At 45.2% G+C, this 17119-nt stretch overlaps 1 protein-coding gene across 1 annotated transcript in view; it reads right to left on the reverse strand.

Moving 5' to 3' along the window:
- Positions 1-17119, reverse strand: part of LOC128691584 (probable glutamate receptor) — a 65739-nt gene that overhangs the window by 36650 nt on the left and 11970 nt on the right. Inside the window, exons 5-7 of the mRNA XM_070088970.1 lie at positions 4419-4547; positions 2242-2397; positions 1847-1937 (exon numbers count right to left, since the gene is read on the reverse strand). Of these exons, the coding sequence (XP_069945071.1) occupies positions 1847-1937; positions 2242-2397; positions 4419-4547 (376 nt within the window). The remainder of the gene's footprint in view (positions 1-1846; positions 1938-2241; positions 2398-4418; positions 4548-17119) is intronic.

Consider the following 17119-nt stretch of genomic DNA (forward strand, 5'->3'; position numbering starts at 1 on the left):
AGAGTATGTAGGAAAGAGGGAAATTTTTTCCCAGTAAAAGTAGGCCTTAGACAAGGATGTGTGATGTCACCGTGGTTGTTTAATATATTTATAGATGGGGTTGTAAGAGAAGTAAATGCGAGGGTCTTGGCAAGAGGCGTGGAGTTAAAAGATAAAGAATCACACACAAAGTGGGAGTTGTCACAGCTGCTTTTTGCTGATGACACTGTGCTCTTGGGAGATTCTGAAGAGAAGTTGCAGAGATTGGTGGATGAATTTGGTAGGGTGTGCAAAAGAAGAAAATTAAAGGTGAATACAGGAAAGAGTAAGGTTATGAGGATAACAAAAAGATTAGGTGATGAAAGATTGAATATCAGATTGGAGGGAGAGAGTATGGAGGAGGTGAACGTATTCAGATATTTGGGAGTGGACGTGTCAGCGGATGGGTCTATGAAAGATGAGGTGAATCATAGAATTGATGAGGGAAAAAGAGTGAGTGGTGCACTTAGGAGTCTGTGGAGACAAAGAACTTTGTCCTTGGAGGCAAAGAGGGGAATGTATGAGAGTATAGTTTTACCAACGCTCTTATATGGGTGTGAAGCGTGGGTGATGAATGTTGCAGCGAGGAGAAGGCTGGAGGCAGTGGAGATGTCATGTCTGAGGGCAATGTGTGGTGTGAATATAATGCAGAGAATTCGTAGTTTGGAAGTTAGGAGGAGGTGCGGGATTACCAAAACTGTTGTCCAGAGGGCTGAGGAAGGGTTGTTGAGGTGGTTCGGACATGTAGAGAGAATGGAGCAAAACAGAATGACTTCAAGAGTGTATCAGTCTGTAGTGGAAGGAAGGCGGGGTAGGGGTCGGCCTAGGAAGGGTTGGAGGGAGGGGGTAAAGGAGGTTTTGTGTGCGAGGGGCTTGGACTTCCAGCAGGCATGCGTGAGCGTGTTTGATAGGAGTGAATGGAGACAAATGGTTTTTAATACTTGACGTGCTGTTGGAGTGTGAGCAAAGTAACATTTATGAAGGGATTCAGGGAAACCGGCAGGCCGGACTTGAGTCCTGGAGATGGGAAGTACAGTGCCTGCACTCTGAAGGAGGGGTGTTAATGTTGCAGTTTAAAAACTGTAGTGTAAAGCACCCTTCTGGCAAGACAGTGATGGAGTGAATGATGGTGAAAGTTTTTCTTTTTCGGGCCACCCTGCCTTGGTGGGAATCGGCCGGTGTGATAATAAAAAAAAAAAAAAATATATATATATATATATATATATATATATATATATATATATATATATATATATATATATATATATATATATATATATACATATATACATAATTGAACACTATAGTATTTGTTGTGTGTATGTAAAACTGTAATTAATCTCTATAAAATGTATTTTTTGTGAATATTTTTGGGTTTCTAGAATGGATTTATTGTATTTCCATTATTTCTTATGGGAAATATTGCTTCGATTTTCAGACTTTTCGAATTTATAACTAACTCCTGGAACGGATTAAGTTCGATATTTGAGGTTCCACTGTAATACCTTTTCATGACAAGAAATCGTAATGACACGATTGTAAACAAACCACGGTACGGGCGAGTTCGATCCCCGCCCGTGCCGTGGCTTATACCTTTTCAAACTAATATTATAGAATGACGGAAAACAACTTACGAATGGGCAGTGCAACATCCAAATAACACTGAAGGTAGGTAAGTGTGCAGGCTGCTTAACCTGACCTCTCTACCTCAGTGAGTATATATGGGAACATATTAAAAGCCAAACTAAGTAGGAGATAGTAAATGTGTATTTTTTATTTATCACTGGTTATAAAATATACACTTGAAACAATGCTTCACTACACTGACCTCCCTGACCACCATGCCCATCATGCCAGACCATGAACCATTATCCAGTCTAACACCCCTGACTCTGTCAGGAGGTCGCACGAGGGAGTACCTGGAGAGATACACATACAAATGTATAACGTAACATGGATGTTACACATTAACTCCAGACATGTGATTCATTACATTTAAAAGTATACTAGCTGCATGTTTAAAATTTGTAATAAATTAATGAAATAAACCAATGGGATTAACAGGATTCGAACCCGTCGTTTGGCAGTGGCCAGTCCAAGGCTCCGCTGACTGCACCGCGGAAAGTGATAAGTGACGCACCTACCGCGATATTCTTTCATCCGTAGAGGTTCAAGAATGCCACAAACTGTGACTAGTTACCAGTTATGATGGTGGTTACTTACGTGAAGTTAAGGGCACCAGAGAGGTATTCTATCAGCTTTACCAAGGAGCCCTGGAACTGAACCCTGGGAGCCCCGGAACTTGGGTCATTTACCGTTACTAGTCTACCGAAGCCAGACTCCTCGATCGCCACCAGCAAATTTGGTCTATGGTGGAACCTGCGAGGAAGTGGAGGTACGTCTTGGAAAATTACTTATTATTATTGTTATTATTATTATTACTATGTTTTTTCTTATATCATTAACATATTCGTGCTGTTTTCCATTTACTTCAAAAATTGTGTATGCTTGACCAGTTGGAAGAAATCGCATAGAAAAGCGTGACTGTAAATCCATAAAAAACCACAGGGGAAAAAATAAATAGGAAAACCAGACTGTTTCAAGTGTTTACACATTCATCTTCACACATATTTATTCCTCTGAAAATATGTATATACGTATATGAAAGAGCTCAGGTTTTCTTGTTTAATGTATTCTATTTTCAGTGTTGTATTATATATGCATGTATTTATATATATATATATATATATATATATATATATATATATATATATATATATATATATATATATATATATATATATATATATATATATATATATATATATATATATATATAATATTTTTTTTTTCAACAAGTCGGCCGTCTCCCACCGAGGCAGGGTGACCCAAAAAATAAAGAAAATCCCCCAAAAGAAAATACTTTCATCATCATTCAACACTTTCACCACACTCACACATTATCACTGTTTTTGCAGAGGTGTTCAGAATACAACAGTTTAGAAGCATATACGTATAAAGATACACAACATATCCCTCCAAACTGCCAATATCCCAAACCCTTCCTTTAAAATGCATGCATTGTACTTCCCATAGAGAGAGAGAGAGAGAGAGAGAGAGAGAGAGATAATCAGAGGGAAGCACTTACTAGGGGCCCACAGCCTCAGACAAGAGAATAAACCTACTTCGGGGAAAACTATGTAGTTTTCTCCCTTGAACTTTTCTGAGTATTTTCTTTCCTTGCCATTCCCAGTACGCAATGTTTTTGAACCTTAATAAAAAAATAATTCAAAATACATTATAGATCCTATATCTGGAACACTTCATCTAGCTCCGGCGGTTGACTGTATGCCCAGAATGTTGCAAGCATTGCCTCTCTAGACTGCAAGACTGAGTCTCTAGAAAAGGAAGTTAGTACCTCTGGGCTCCTTGGTTTCCGTGATGACTTTGTCACCCGACTTTTTCAAAAACCTAAGAGCACACTTGCTCCATACTCCGAGGGCCTATGATCCTATTGGGAATAAGTTATAGCATGGTATAGCAGTATTTGTCGATCTTCTCTGACTCCTTTTACTGGCATTACCCTCTCCATCTTCAGAGTATTGTAGTCAGGTGTCAGCCGGTGTACACGCACTGTATTTCCAGGGTAGCATGATGCCGCCATCTAGGCGAAGGAGTGTCTGCATATGATAAAACTGGTTAGTCTGGGAAGAGCTGAACACCTTGTGAGATGATACAGGGAATTATAGGCATTCAAATCACTCATTCTCTTCTCTGTTCTCTTCAGGTCATTCGGTTTGTCGTCGTAGACTGTGTCGATAACCTGACAACACAGCAGTAGTTAAAGCTTCTAGTATGATGAAAGTTGAGGCTTCTAGTATGATGGTAGTTGAGGCTTTTAGTATGATGGTTCTAACCAAAGTAGTTATTTCCTAGTTTATCAAGATGATTTCTCATTTCAAAGGGTTGGGACGAATCACAATGCTTCTCCCCGTGACTTCATCTGCAGAGGGTCCACTAAACGAGATTCCTCTGTACATGTTTCTCAAACAGGTCCAGGTCCCAGCATGGAAGGATGGCCCAAAAAGTAAACGTATTTACTTCTTTAGGCCATCAGCGTCACTTATTCAATTGTCATCTTGCCAGAAGTGCTTCATCACAATAAGAATGACCCTCTAAACTGCAACAACCCAAACCCATCCTTAAGAGTTCAGAAACTAATTTCCCAGCTCCAGACTTAAGTCAGAATAACAACCAGTTTCCCTTAATCCATTCAAAAATTTTACCATGCTCTCCATAATCATGGTCTTTCTCCATGCAATCAAATATCACTCATTCCTGTATAAACAATATATCATGTGGAAATAAACTTGTATTTAGAAATCTTTTCTTGTACTCACTTAGAGAACTTTTCTGGGAAGAGTGGGAGGTGTGAGGTGAGGAGGAGGCCACGACGAGGTGTCCAGGAGGCCACCTGCACAACCTGGGATCCCCGCGGACTATACGGCAGCTGGACGTAAACACTGCACCTGTAACACCAACTTATTCACTAGTTCTTTGTTGAAAATACATTTAACATACATTGATATGTGTACATGTGTGTGTGTGTGTGTACTCACCTAGTTGAGGTTGCAGGGGTCGAGTCCGAGCTCCTGGCCCCGCCTCTTCACTGGTTGCTACTAGGTCACTCTCCCTGAACCGTGAGCGTTATCATACCTCTGTGTGTGTGTGTGTGTGTGTGTGTGTGTGTGTGTGTGTGTGTGTGTGTGTGTGTGTGTGTGTGTGTGTGTATGTGTGTGTGGGTGTGTGGGTGTGTGGGTGTGTGTGTGTGTGTGTGTGTGTGTGTGTGTGTGTGTGTATGTATGTGTGTGCGTGTGTGTGTGCGTGTGTGTGTGTGTGTGTGTGTCGTACCCCTTCCTAAAGCTATGTATGGATCCTGTCTCCACTACTTCACTCCCCAGAGTGTTCTAAGGCTGAAGAAATATTTCCTAACATCACTATGACTCACCTAAGTTTTTAACTTCCAGTTGTGTCCCTTTGTTCCCGTGTCATGTCTCTGAAACATTCTGTACCTGCCCACCTTGATAATTCCTCTCAATATTTTATACGTCGTTATCATGCCCCCCATCCCTCCTGTCCTCCAATGTCGTCAATCAGGTTACGTTCCCTTAGCTCCGGGACTAGTCTTGTTGTAATCTTTTCCACTTTCTTTAATTTCTTGACGTGCTTGACCAACTGTAAGTTCCATATTGGTGCTGTATACTCCAACATCGGCCTGACGTACGCGATATAATGTCGTGAATGACTCCTTACTTAGGTGTCAGCCCATATGATGAAGCAGTTACTAGGTTGATGTGCACCTCAGGAGATGTGCTCGGTATGATACTCACCCCAAGATCCTTTTCTTTGAGTGAGATTTGCAGCCTTTGACCTCATAGCATGTACCCAGTCTGCGGTCTTCATTGACCTCCCCAATCTTGACGACTTTGCACTTGGTGGGGTTAAACTCCAGGAGCCATTTGTTGGACCAGGCTTGCAACTTTTCCAATTCTCTTTGTAGTCCTACCTGATCCTCGTCCATTTGACTCTCCGCATAAGCTTCACATTGTCTGAATCTATTCTTTTCGTCATGTAATTCAGATATACCAGAAACAGCACCGGCCCTAGGACTGACCCATATGGATCCCCGCTCGTCACCTGTGCCCACTCTGACACCTCGTCACATACCATTACTCGTTGTTTCCTTACTGTCATGCATTCCCTGAGCCATTGCAGTGCCTTTCCTGTTATACGTGCCTTCTCCTATAACTTTTGCACTAATCTCTTGTGTGGAACCGTGTCGAAAGCCTTCTTACAGTCCAAGAAAATGCAGTCTACTCCCCACCTCTCCCTCTCCTGTCTTAATTCTGTCTTGTCATAACCTCCAATAGGTTTATTGCATAGGATTTCCCTTCCCTGAAACCGTGCTGTGTATGCAATAGAGTGTGTGCTCACCTAGTTGTTGTTGAGGGTGTTGAGTATCCTCCTCCCTGCCTCTTAAATAATAGCAAAATTAATTTTCTATAAATTATTATTGGATTCGTGGACATTATAATGACTATTCAGTTCATCTCCGCCTCTTTATTCTCCAGCTGGTGAGATCTCACTTAGTTGTTTCTCAAGTTTTCATATCGTCTCTCTCTCTCTCTCTCTCTCTCTCTCTCTCTCTCTCTCTCTCTCTCTCTCTCTCTCTCTCTCTCTCTCTCTCTCTCTCTCTCTCTCTCTCTCTCTTGAAAGTCTCTTTAATATTATGATACAAACAAATAGGGAACAGGATGAAGTTGGACCCATCTGTGGGCCAGCAGTTTCATATGATCTACTAACTTTATTTCGTTGGTATCATTATACTGAACGAACATGTTCCAGACTTGAGTCATCATAGGAATAAATGATCTCAGATGAAGTGATGTCCTGGAGAAGGGTACAGTCAGAGTGAAGTTGCTGCTGGCTGTCCTCAGAGTGGAGCCAAGTGTGGTACTTTGACAATGTTAGCCTTGTACATAACAGTAAGGTCACTCGCAACCCTCCGGTGTTGAAGGCTTTGCTGAAATGACAGATCTATGACATATCTCTCTTTCTCTCTCTGTATATATAACACCAGCAAGTATCTGTTCAAGATACATGTACAAACACTTAAATTTTATTGTGGAAATTCTTAGGTCCTGGGACATTGTTTACTCCAAATATACACACTCCATACCATCGTGCTGGTTCATTGCCGTATTATCGTTGTCCTGGTTCATTGCCGTATTATCGTTGTCCTGGTTCATTGCCGTATTATGTCATGACGACTTATTACTGAATTACCCTCTTAGTATGTTGCCGAATTACTGTCGCTCTGATTCGTTGCCGTATTATCGTTGTCCTGGTTTGTTGCCGTATTAGCACTGTTGTGGTTCGTTGTAGTGTTGACATTGTCTTGGTTCGTTGCCGTACAGATGTGCCACTTCGGTACCTTGAGCTTATATGTGTAGACCAAGTATTGCCATCGAAGTATATAAGATAACAATATTCAGATAAAAATAGGAAAGTTATCTTTGCTTTTTTGGATTTAAAAAAGGAACATGATAAGGTGAACAGGGAAACAATGTGGCAGATGTTGCAAATATATGCAGTAGGTGGTAGGTTACTAAATGCTGTAAATAGTTTTTATGAAAATAGCGAGACTCAGGTTAGGATGTGTAGGATAGAGGGAGATTACTTACCAGTAAAAGTAGGTCCTACATAGTGATGCATGATGTCACTTTGGTTATGTAATACATTTAAAAATGGGGTTGTGAAAGACGTAAATGCTAGGGTGTTGGGGAGAGAGGTCAGAATAAAATATGCGGAGCCTAATTCAAAATGGGAGCTGGCACAGTTACTTTTTTGCTGATGATACTGTGCTTGTGGGGAATTCTGAAGAGAAATTGCAAAGGTTAGTCGATGAGTTTGGGAAGGCAGGTAAAGGAAGTTAAAAACATAGATAAGAGTAAGGTGATGAGGGCATCAAATGAGGTAGGTCAGGAAAAATTGGAAGAATTGGAGGGAAGAATTGAAGAAGGAGGGAAGAACTGAGTGTGTTCAGATATTTAGGAGTGGACGTGTAGGCAGAAGGGTATCCGAAAGATGATGTAAACTGTAAACCATAGAACCGATGAAAGGAAAAAGGTGGGTGGTTCATTAAGGTATCTGCTGAGTCAAAGAACCTTAATCATGGAGGCAAAGAAGGGAATTAATGAGAATATAGTGGTGCCAGTAATAGTGAATGAGTCACAATGATCACCTTCACAATGATCACCTTCACTATGATCACCTTCACTATGATCACCTTCACTATGATCACCTCTTCTCACGCTATGATCGCCTCCATTTTCCTCAAAACACTTTTATTCCGAAGCCTTATAATTCATCAGGCGAAGCTTTGGTTTATCTACTCTCCATTTTCTAAGATCAAGATTTTTTTTTCCTTCGATTTTCTTAGAACTGAAAATAAGCAGAGTTGTGGTGATTTCAATGCCAACGAGAACTTATCTCCCCAAGATTTTATTATTATTAACATCCTTATTTAATTTTTTGTGAGTTATATTATCCACTGCTCCATTATGTGTAGTAACCACTGTAGTGTAAATTAATATATATTTAAATATTATTAGAGAGAGCAAAATTGGTAGTATTAGGTGTATAAGGTACATAAATGGCATTTAGGTTTTATACAGAGATAGGCATATTCATACACTGATAAGAATTATTATATTAAATAAATTAAGTGGTGTCCTGTAGGGCGATTGCTAGTGCCTCACCTCACACACTCAGGATCACTAGTGCCTCACCTCACACACTCAGGATCACTAGTGCCTCACCTCACACACTCAGGATCACTTGTGCCTCACCTCACACACTCAGGATCACTTGTGCCTCACCTCACACACTCAGGATCACTAGTGCCTCACCTCACACACTCAGGATCACTAGTGCCTCACCTCACACACTCAGGATCACTAGTGCCTCACCTCACACACTCAGGATCACTTGTGCCTCACCTCACACACTCAGGATCACTAGTGCCTCACCTCACACACTCAGGATCACTTGTGCCTCACCTCACACACTCAGGATCACTAGTGCCTCACCTCACACACTCAGGATCACTTGTGCCTCACCTCACACACTCAGGATCACTAGTGCCTCACCTCACACACTCAGGATCACTAGCGCCTCACCTCACACACTCAGGATCACTAGTGCCTCACCTCACACACTCAGGATCACTTGTGCCTCACCTCACACACTCAGGATCACTTGTGCCTCACCTCACACACTCAGGATCACTAGTGCCTCACCTCACACACTCAGGATCACTAGTGCCTCACCTCACACACTCAGGATCACTAGTGCCTCACCTCACACACTCAGGATCACTAGCGCCTCACCTCACACACACAGGATCACTAGTGCCTCACCTCACACACTCAGGATCACTAGCGCCTCACCTCACACACTCAGGATCACTAGCGCCTCACCTCACACACTCAGGATCACTAGAGCCTCACCTCACACACTCAAGATCACTAGTGCCTCACCTCACACACTCAGGATCACTAGCGCCTCACCTCACACACTCAGGATCACTAGTGCCTCACCTCACACACTCAGGATCACTAGCGCCTCACCTCACACACTCAGGATCACTAGCGCCTCACCTCACACACTCAGGATCACTAGCGCCTCACCTCACACACTCAGGATCACTAGCGCCTCACCTCACACACTCAGGATCACTAGCGCCTCACCTCACACACTCAGGATCACTAGCGCCTCACCTCACACACCCAGGATCACTAGCGCCTCACCTCACACACTCAGGATCACTAGCGCCTCACCTCACACACTCAGGATCACTAGCGCCTCACCTCACACACTCAGGATCACTAGCGCCTCACCTCACACACTCAGGATCACTAGTGCCTCACCTCACACACTCAGGATCACTAGCGCCTCACCTCACACACTCAGGATCACTAGCGCCTCACCTCACACACTCAGGATCACTAGCGCCTCACCTCACACACTCAGGATCACTAGCGCCTCACCTCACACACTCAGGATCACTAGCGCCTCACCTCACACACTCAGGATCACTAGCGCCTCACCTCACACACTCAGGATCACTAGTGCCTCACCTCACACACTCAGGATCACTAGCGCCTCACCTCACACACTCAGGATCACTAGCGCCTCACCTCACACACTCAGGATCACTAGTGCCTCACCTCACACACTCAGGATCACTAGCGCCTCACCTCACACACTCAGGATCACTAGTGCCTCACCTCACACACTCAGGATCACTAGCGCCTCACCTCACACACTCAGGATCACTAGCGCCTCACCTCACACACTCAGGATCACTAGCGCCTCACCTCACACACTCAGGATCACTAGAGCCTCACCTCACACACTCAGGGTCACTAGCGCCTCACCTCACACACTCAGGATCACTAGCGCCTCACCTCACACACTCAGGATCACTAGCGCCTCACCTCACACACTCAGGATCACTAGCGCCTCACCTCACACACTCAGGATCACTAGAGCCTCACCTCACACACTCAGGATCACTAGCGCCTCACCTCACACACTCAGGATCACTAGCGCCTCACCTCACACACTCAGGATCACTAGAGCCTCACCTCACACACTCAGGATCACTAGCGCCTCACCTCACACACTCAGGATCACTAGTGCCTCACCTCACACACTCAGGATCACTAGCGCCTCACCTCACACACTCAGGATCACTAGTGCCTCACCTCACACACTCAGGATCACTAGCGCCTCACCTCACACACTCAGGATCACTAGAGCCTCACCTCACACACTCAGGATCACTAGCGCCTCACCTCACACACTCAGGATCACTAGCGCCTCACCTCACACACTCAGGATCACTAGCGCCTCACCTCACACACTCAGGATCACTAGCGCCTCACCTCACACACTCAGGATCACTAGCGCCTCACCTCACACACTCAGGATCACTAGCGCCTCACCTCACACACTCAGGATCACTAGCGCCTCACCTCACACACTCAGGATCACTAGCGCCTCACCTCACACACTCAGGATCACTAGCGCCTCACCTCACACACTCAGGATCACTAGCGCCTCACCTCACACACTCAGGATCACTAGCGCCTCACCTCACACACTCAGGATCACTAGCGCCTCACCTCACACACTCAGGATCACTAGAGCCTCACCTCACACACTCAGGATCACTAGCGCCTCACCTCACACACTCAGGATCACTAGCGCCTCACCTCACACACTCAGGATCACTAGCGCCTCACCTCACACACTCAGGATCACTAGCGCCTCACCTCACACACTCAGGATCACTAGCGCCTCACCTCACACACTCAGGATCACTAGCGCCTCACCTCACACACTCAGGATCACTAGCGCCTCACCTCACACACTCAGGATCACTAGCGCCTCACCTCACACACTCAGGATCACTAGCGCCTCACCTCACACACTCAGGATCACTAGCGCCTCACCTCACACACTCAGGATCACTAGCGCCTCACCTCACACACTCAGGATCACTAGCGCCTCACCTCACACACTCAGGATCACTAGCGCCTCACCTCACACACTCAGGATCACTAGCGCCTCACCTCACACACTCAGGATCACTAGCGCCTCACCTCACACACTCAGGATCACTAGTGCCTCACCTCACACACTCAGGATCACTAGTGCCTCACCTCACACACTCAGGATCACTAGCGCCTCACCTCACACACTCAGGATCACTAGCGCCTCACCTCACACACTCAGGATCACTAGTGCCTCACCTCACACACTCAGGATCACTAGCGCCTCACCTCACACACTCAGGATCACTAGAGCCTCACCTCACACACTCAGGATCACTAGCGCCTCACCTCACACACTCAGGATCACTAGCGCCTCACCTCACACACTCAGGATCACTAGCGCCTCACCTCACACACTCAGGATCACTAGCGCCTCACCTCACACACTCAGGATCACTAGCGCCTCACCTCACACACTCAGGATCACTAGCGCCTCACCTCACACACTCAGGATCACTAGCGGATCCTCACCTCACACACTCAGGATCACTAGCACTAGCCTCACCTCACACACTCAGGATCACTAGCGCCTCACCTCACACACTCAGGATCACTAGCGCCTCACCTCACACGCTCAGGATCACTAGCGCCTCACCTCACACACTCAGGATCACTAGTGCCTCACCTCACACACTCAGGATCACTAGTGCCTCACCTCACACACTCAGGATCACTAGCGCCTCACCTCACACACTCAGGATCACTAGCGCCTCACCTCACACACTCAGGTCCTTTTCGAATTTTTAAAATCCTATCTTTCTCATCCGTATTATCATACTGTGGATTATCTCTGGGGTAATTAAAGAAATCCTTATATAACACTGTTGGTTCCCATTTCAATTCCGTGAGTAAACCCCAACAATTTATGCTGAATATGTGAGAATTTGTGTCTGTATATAACAGAGATAAAGAGGTTGATGAACCATTAATTTTGGTTTTGTATATAGACAAGTTACTCTGTCTTGACCCAGATGTGTAATATTTTTCAGATGTGGATCTTTGGCACCTCTAGAGAAAGTCTTTCCTTTTATTTATGTAGCATCATGTGTCCCCATACCTCGACATATTATATTTAATTTTATTTATTAACACATCGGCTTTCTCCCACCAAGGCAGGGTGGCCCATAAAAAGGAAAACTTTCATCATTATTCACTCCATCTTTATCTTGCCAGAGGCATGCTTATACTACAGTTATACAACTGTAACATTAACACCCTTCCTTCAGAGTGCAGACACTGTACCTCCCATCTCCAGGACTCAAATTCGACCTGCTGGTTTCCTTGAATCCCTTCATAAATGTTACCTTGCTCACACTCTAACAGCACGTCAAGTCCTAAAAATCGTTTGTCTCCATTCACTCCTATCTAACACGCTCATGCATGCTTGCTGGAAGTCCAAGCCCCTCGTATACTAATCCTCCTTTAGCCCCTCTCTCCAACTTTTCCTAGGCCGACCCCTACCCCGCCTTCCCTCCACTACAGATTTATACACTCTCCAAGTCATTCTATTCTGTTCCACCCTGTCTACAAGTCTGAACCACCTGAAAAAACTCTCCTCAGCTCTCTGGATATTAGTTTTGGTAATTCCGCACCTCCTCCTAATTTCCAATCTAAGAAGTCTCTGCATTATATTCACACCACACAGACATGACATCTTCACTGCCTCCAGCCTTCTCCTTATTGCAACATTCACCAACCATGTTTCGCATGGGTGGTGAATGTTGATATAACTATACTCTCATGTTGATATAGCTATACTCTCATGTTCCTATAACTATACTTATGTTGATATAACTATACTCTCATATATTCCCCTCTTTGCTTCCACGGACAAAGTTCTTTGTCTCCACAGACTCCTAAGTGCACCACTCACCTTTTTCCCTCATCAATTCTATGATTCACCTCTTCCTTCATGGACCCATCCGCTGACACGTCCACTCCCAAATATCTGAATACATTCACCTCCTCCATACTCTCTCCCTCCAATCTGATATCCAATCTTTCGTCATCGAATTTTTTTGTTATCCTCATCACCTTACTCTTTCCTATATTCACTTTTAAATTCTTTCTTTTACATACCCTACCAAACTCGCACACTGACCAAGCAAATCCATCCTCTCACGTGTAGGTCTACAAACTTTCTCCCGCAAGATTTGAAGCCGCCAGAATTTTGCCATTAGCTCTCCTCTAACAGGTAAGAGGCAGTTAAATTTTCATGTACTGTACGGTATTTCAGTTAAATTTTCATTTAATATTATACTACTGATCATTAACGTCCCCAACTTATGACTCTCATTCATCCAATATGTTTGTTTTGTGTGTGTGTGTGTGTGTGTGTGTGTGTGTGTGTGTGTGTGTGTGTGTGTGTGTGTGTGTGTGTATGTGTGTGTGGTGTGTGTGTGTGTGTGTGTATGTGTGTGTGGTGTGTGTGTGTGTGTGTGTGTGTGTGTGTGTGTGTGTGTGTGTGTGTGTGTGTGTGTGTACTCACCTAGTTGAGGTTGCCGGGGTCGAGTCCGAGCTCCTGGCCCCGCCTCTTCACTGATCGCTACTAGGTCACTCTCCCTGAGCCGTGAGCTTTATCATACCTATGCTTAAAGCTATGTATGGATCCTGCCTCCACTACATCGCTTCCCAAACTATTCCACTTACTGACTACTCTGTGGCTGAAGAAATACTTCCTAACATCCCTGTGATTCATCTGTGTCTTCAGCTTCCAACTGTGTCCCCTTGTTACTGTGTCCAATCTCTGGAACATCCTGTCTTTGTCCACCTCGTCAATTCCTCTCAGTATTTTGTATGTCGTTATCATGTCCCCCCTATCTCTCCTGTCCTCCAGTGTCGTCAGGTTGATTTCCCTTAACCTCTCCTCATAGGACATACCTCTTAGCTCTGGGACTAGTCTTGTTGCAAACCTTTGCAATTTCTCTAGTTTCTTTACGTGCTTGGCTAGGTGTGGGTTCCAAACTGGTGCCGCATACTCCAATATGGGCCTAACGTACACGGTGTACAGGGTCCTGAATGATTCCTTATTAAGATGTCGGAATGCTGTTCTGAGGTTTGCTAGGCGCCCATATGCTGCAGCAGTTATTTGGTTGATGTGCGCTTCAGGAGATGTGCCTGGTGTTATACTCACCCCAAGATCTTTTTCCTTGAGTGAGGTTTGTAGTCTCTGGCCCCCTAGACTGTACTCCGTCTGCGGTCTTCTTTGCCCTTCCTCAATCTTCATGACTTTGCACTTGGTGGGATTGAACTCCAGGAGCCAATTGCTGGACCAGGTCTGCAGCCTGTCCAGATCCCTTTGTAGTTCTGCCTGGTCTTCGATCGAGTGAATTCTTCTCATCAACTTCACGTCATCTGCAAACAGGGACACCTCAGAGTCTATTCCTTCCGTCATGTCGTTCACAAATACCAGAAACAGCACTGGTCCTAGGACTGACCCCTGTGGGACCCCGCTGGTCACAGGTGCCCACTCTGACACCTCGCCACGTACCATGACTCGCTGCTGTCTTCCTGACAAGTATTCCCTGATCCATTGTAGTGCCTTCCCTGTTATCCCTGCTTGGTCCTCCAGTTTTTGCACCAATCTCTTGTGTGGAACTGGTGTCAAACGCCTTCTTGCAGTCCAAGAAAATGCAATCCACCCACCCCTCTCTCTCTTGTCTTACTGCTGTCACCATGTCATAGAACTCCAGTAGGTTTGTGACACAGGATTTCCCGTCCCTGAAACCATGTTGGCTGCTGTTGATGAGGTCGTTCCTTTCTAGGTGTTCCACTCTTCTGATAATCTTCTCCATGATTTTGCATACTATACATGTCAGAGACACTGGTCTGTAGTTTAATGCTTCATGTCTGTCTCCCTTTTTAAAGATTGGGACTACATTTGCTGTCTTCCATGCCTCAGGCAATCTCCCTGTTTCGATAGATGTATTGAATATTGTTGTTAGGGGTACACATAGCACCTCTGCTCCCTCTCTCAATACCCATGGGGAGATGTTATCTGGCCCCATTGCCTTTGAGGTATCTAGCTCACTCAGAAGCCTCTTCACTTCTTCCTCGGTTGTGTGCACTGTGCCCAGCACATGGTGGTGTGCCCCACCTCTCCGTCTTTCTGGAGCTCCTTCTGTCTCCTCTGTGAACACTTCTTTGAATCTCTTGTTGAGTTCCTCACATACTTCACGGTCATTTCTTGTTGTCTCTCCTCCTTCCTTCCTTAGCCTGATTACCTGGTCCTTGACTGTTGTTTTCCTCCTGATGTGGCTGTACAACAGTTTCGGGTCAGATTTGGCTTTCGCTGCTATGTCGTTTTCATATTGTCTTTGGGCCTCCCTTCTTATCTGTGCATATTCGTTTCTGGCTCTACGACTGCTCTCCTTATTCTCCTGGGTCCTTTGCCTTCTATATTTCTTCCATTCCCTAGCACACTTGGTTTTTGCCTCCCTGCACCTTTGGGTAAACCATGGGCTCATCCTGGCTTTTTCATTATTCCTGTTACCCTTGGGTACAAACCTCTCCTCAGCCTCCTTGCATTTTGTTGCTACATATTCCATCATCACATTAACTGGCTTCCCTGCCAGTTCTCTGTCCCACTGAACCCCATTCAGGAAGTTCCTCATTCCTGTGTAGTCCCGTTTCTTGTAGTTTGGCTTCATTCGTCCTAGCCTTCCTGCTTCTCCCTCCACTTGTAGCTCTACTGTGTATTCGAAGCTTAAAACCACATGGTCACTGGCCCCAAGGGGTCTTTCATATGTGATGTCCTCGATATCTGCACTACTCAAGGTGAATACTAAGTCCAGCCTTGCTGGTTCATCCTCTCCTCTCTCTCTTGTAATGTCCCTTACGTGTTGGCACATGAAGTTTTCCAGTACCACCTCCATCATCTTAGCCCTCCATGTATCTTGGCCCCCATGTGGGTCCAAGTTCTCCCAATCATTCTCCTTGTGGTTAAAGTCACCCATGATCAGGAGCTTTGCCCTGCATGCATGAGCTCTTCTGGCCACTCTAGCCAGTGTGTCAACCATCGCTCTATTGCTCTCGTCGTACTCTTGCCTTGGCCTCCTGCTGTTCTGTGGTGGGTTATACATCACTGCTATTACCACCTTGGGACCTCCAGAGTGAAGCGTTCCCGCTATGTAATCACTTTCTTCTCTGCTGTCTCCTCTCTCCAGCTCATCAAAATTCCAGCTATTTTTGATCAGCAATGCCACTCCTCCACCCCCCCTGTTCCCTCTGTCTTTCCTCAGGATTTGGTATCCCGTTGGAAAGATGGCATCTGTTATCATATCTGTAAGCTTGGTTTCTGTGAGAGCTATGATGTCCGGTGATGCTTCTTTGACTCTTTCATGCCACTCCTCCCACTTATTTGTTATTCCATCAGCGTTTGTGTACCATACCTTCAGTTTCCTTTCCAACACTGTGGTTTGGGGGGCCTGTGAGGGTGGGAGACCTGGTGGCATACTGTGGGATTCTATAGCTCGGTGTTGGGTGGAGGCTGTGGGTATGGATTGTAGTGTGTGTTGGGATAGTGTGATAGGTTGTATGGTTCTGAGAATAGTTGTGTGTGCTTGCCCTTGCTGTTCTGTTCTGCTCTGACTGACCTCTGCTGGTTCCATCCTTGTCTCTTTTCCTAACTCCTTTCGCTTTTTTGTCCTCTCCCTCAGCTGCTGTCGTTCTGATTTTGTTCTGTTTCTGTCTAGGAACACCCTCTTGTACTCTTCCGAGTATTTCAATCGTGGTTTCTCTTGGAGGATCCTGTTCCGCACTGTTTCCGTCCTGAGAATCAGCTTGATTGGTCGGTTTCTCCCCTTCGAGTACCCCCCTATTCTCTGAAAATTTACAATCTCGTCCATCTCTTCACCTATTTCCGTGATGATTTTCTCAATCTCCTTTCTTTCTTCCTGCTGCCTTTCAGTGTGTGTCCT

The sequence above is a fragment of the Cherax quadricarinatus genome, chromosome 26 (genome assembly GCF_038502225.1).
Source record: "Cherax quadricarinatus isolate ZL_2023a chromosome 26, ASM3850222v1, whole genome shotgun sequence".
NCBI classification, from domain to species: domain Eukaryota; kingdom Metazoa; phylum Arthropoda; class Malacostraca; order Decapoda; family Parastacidae; genus Cherax; species Cherax quadricarinatus.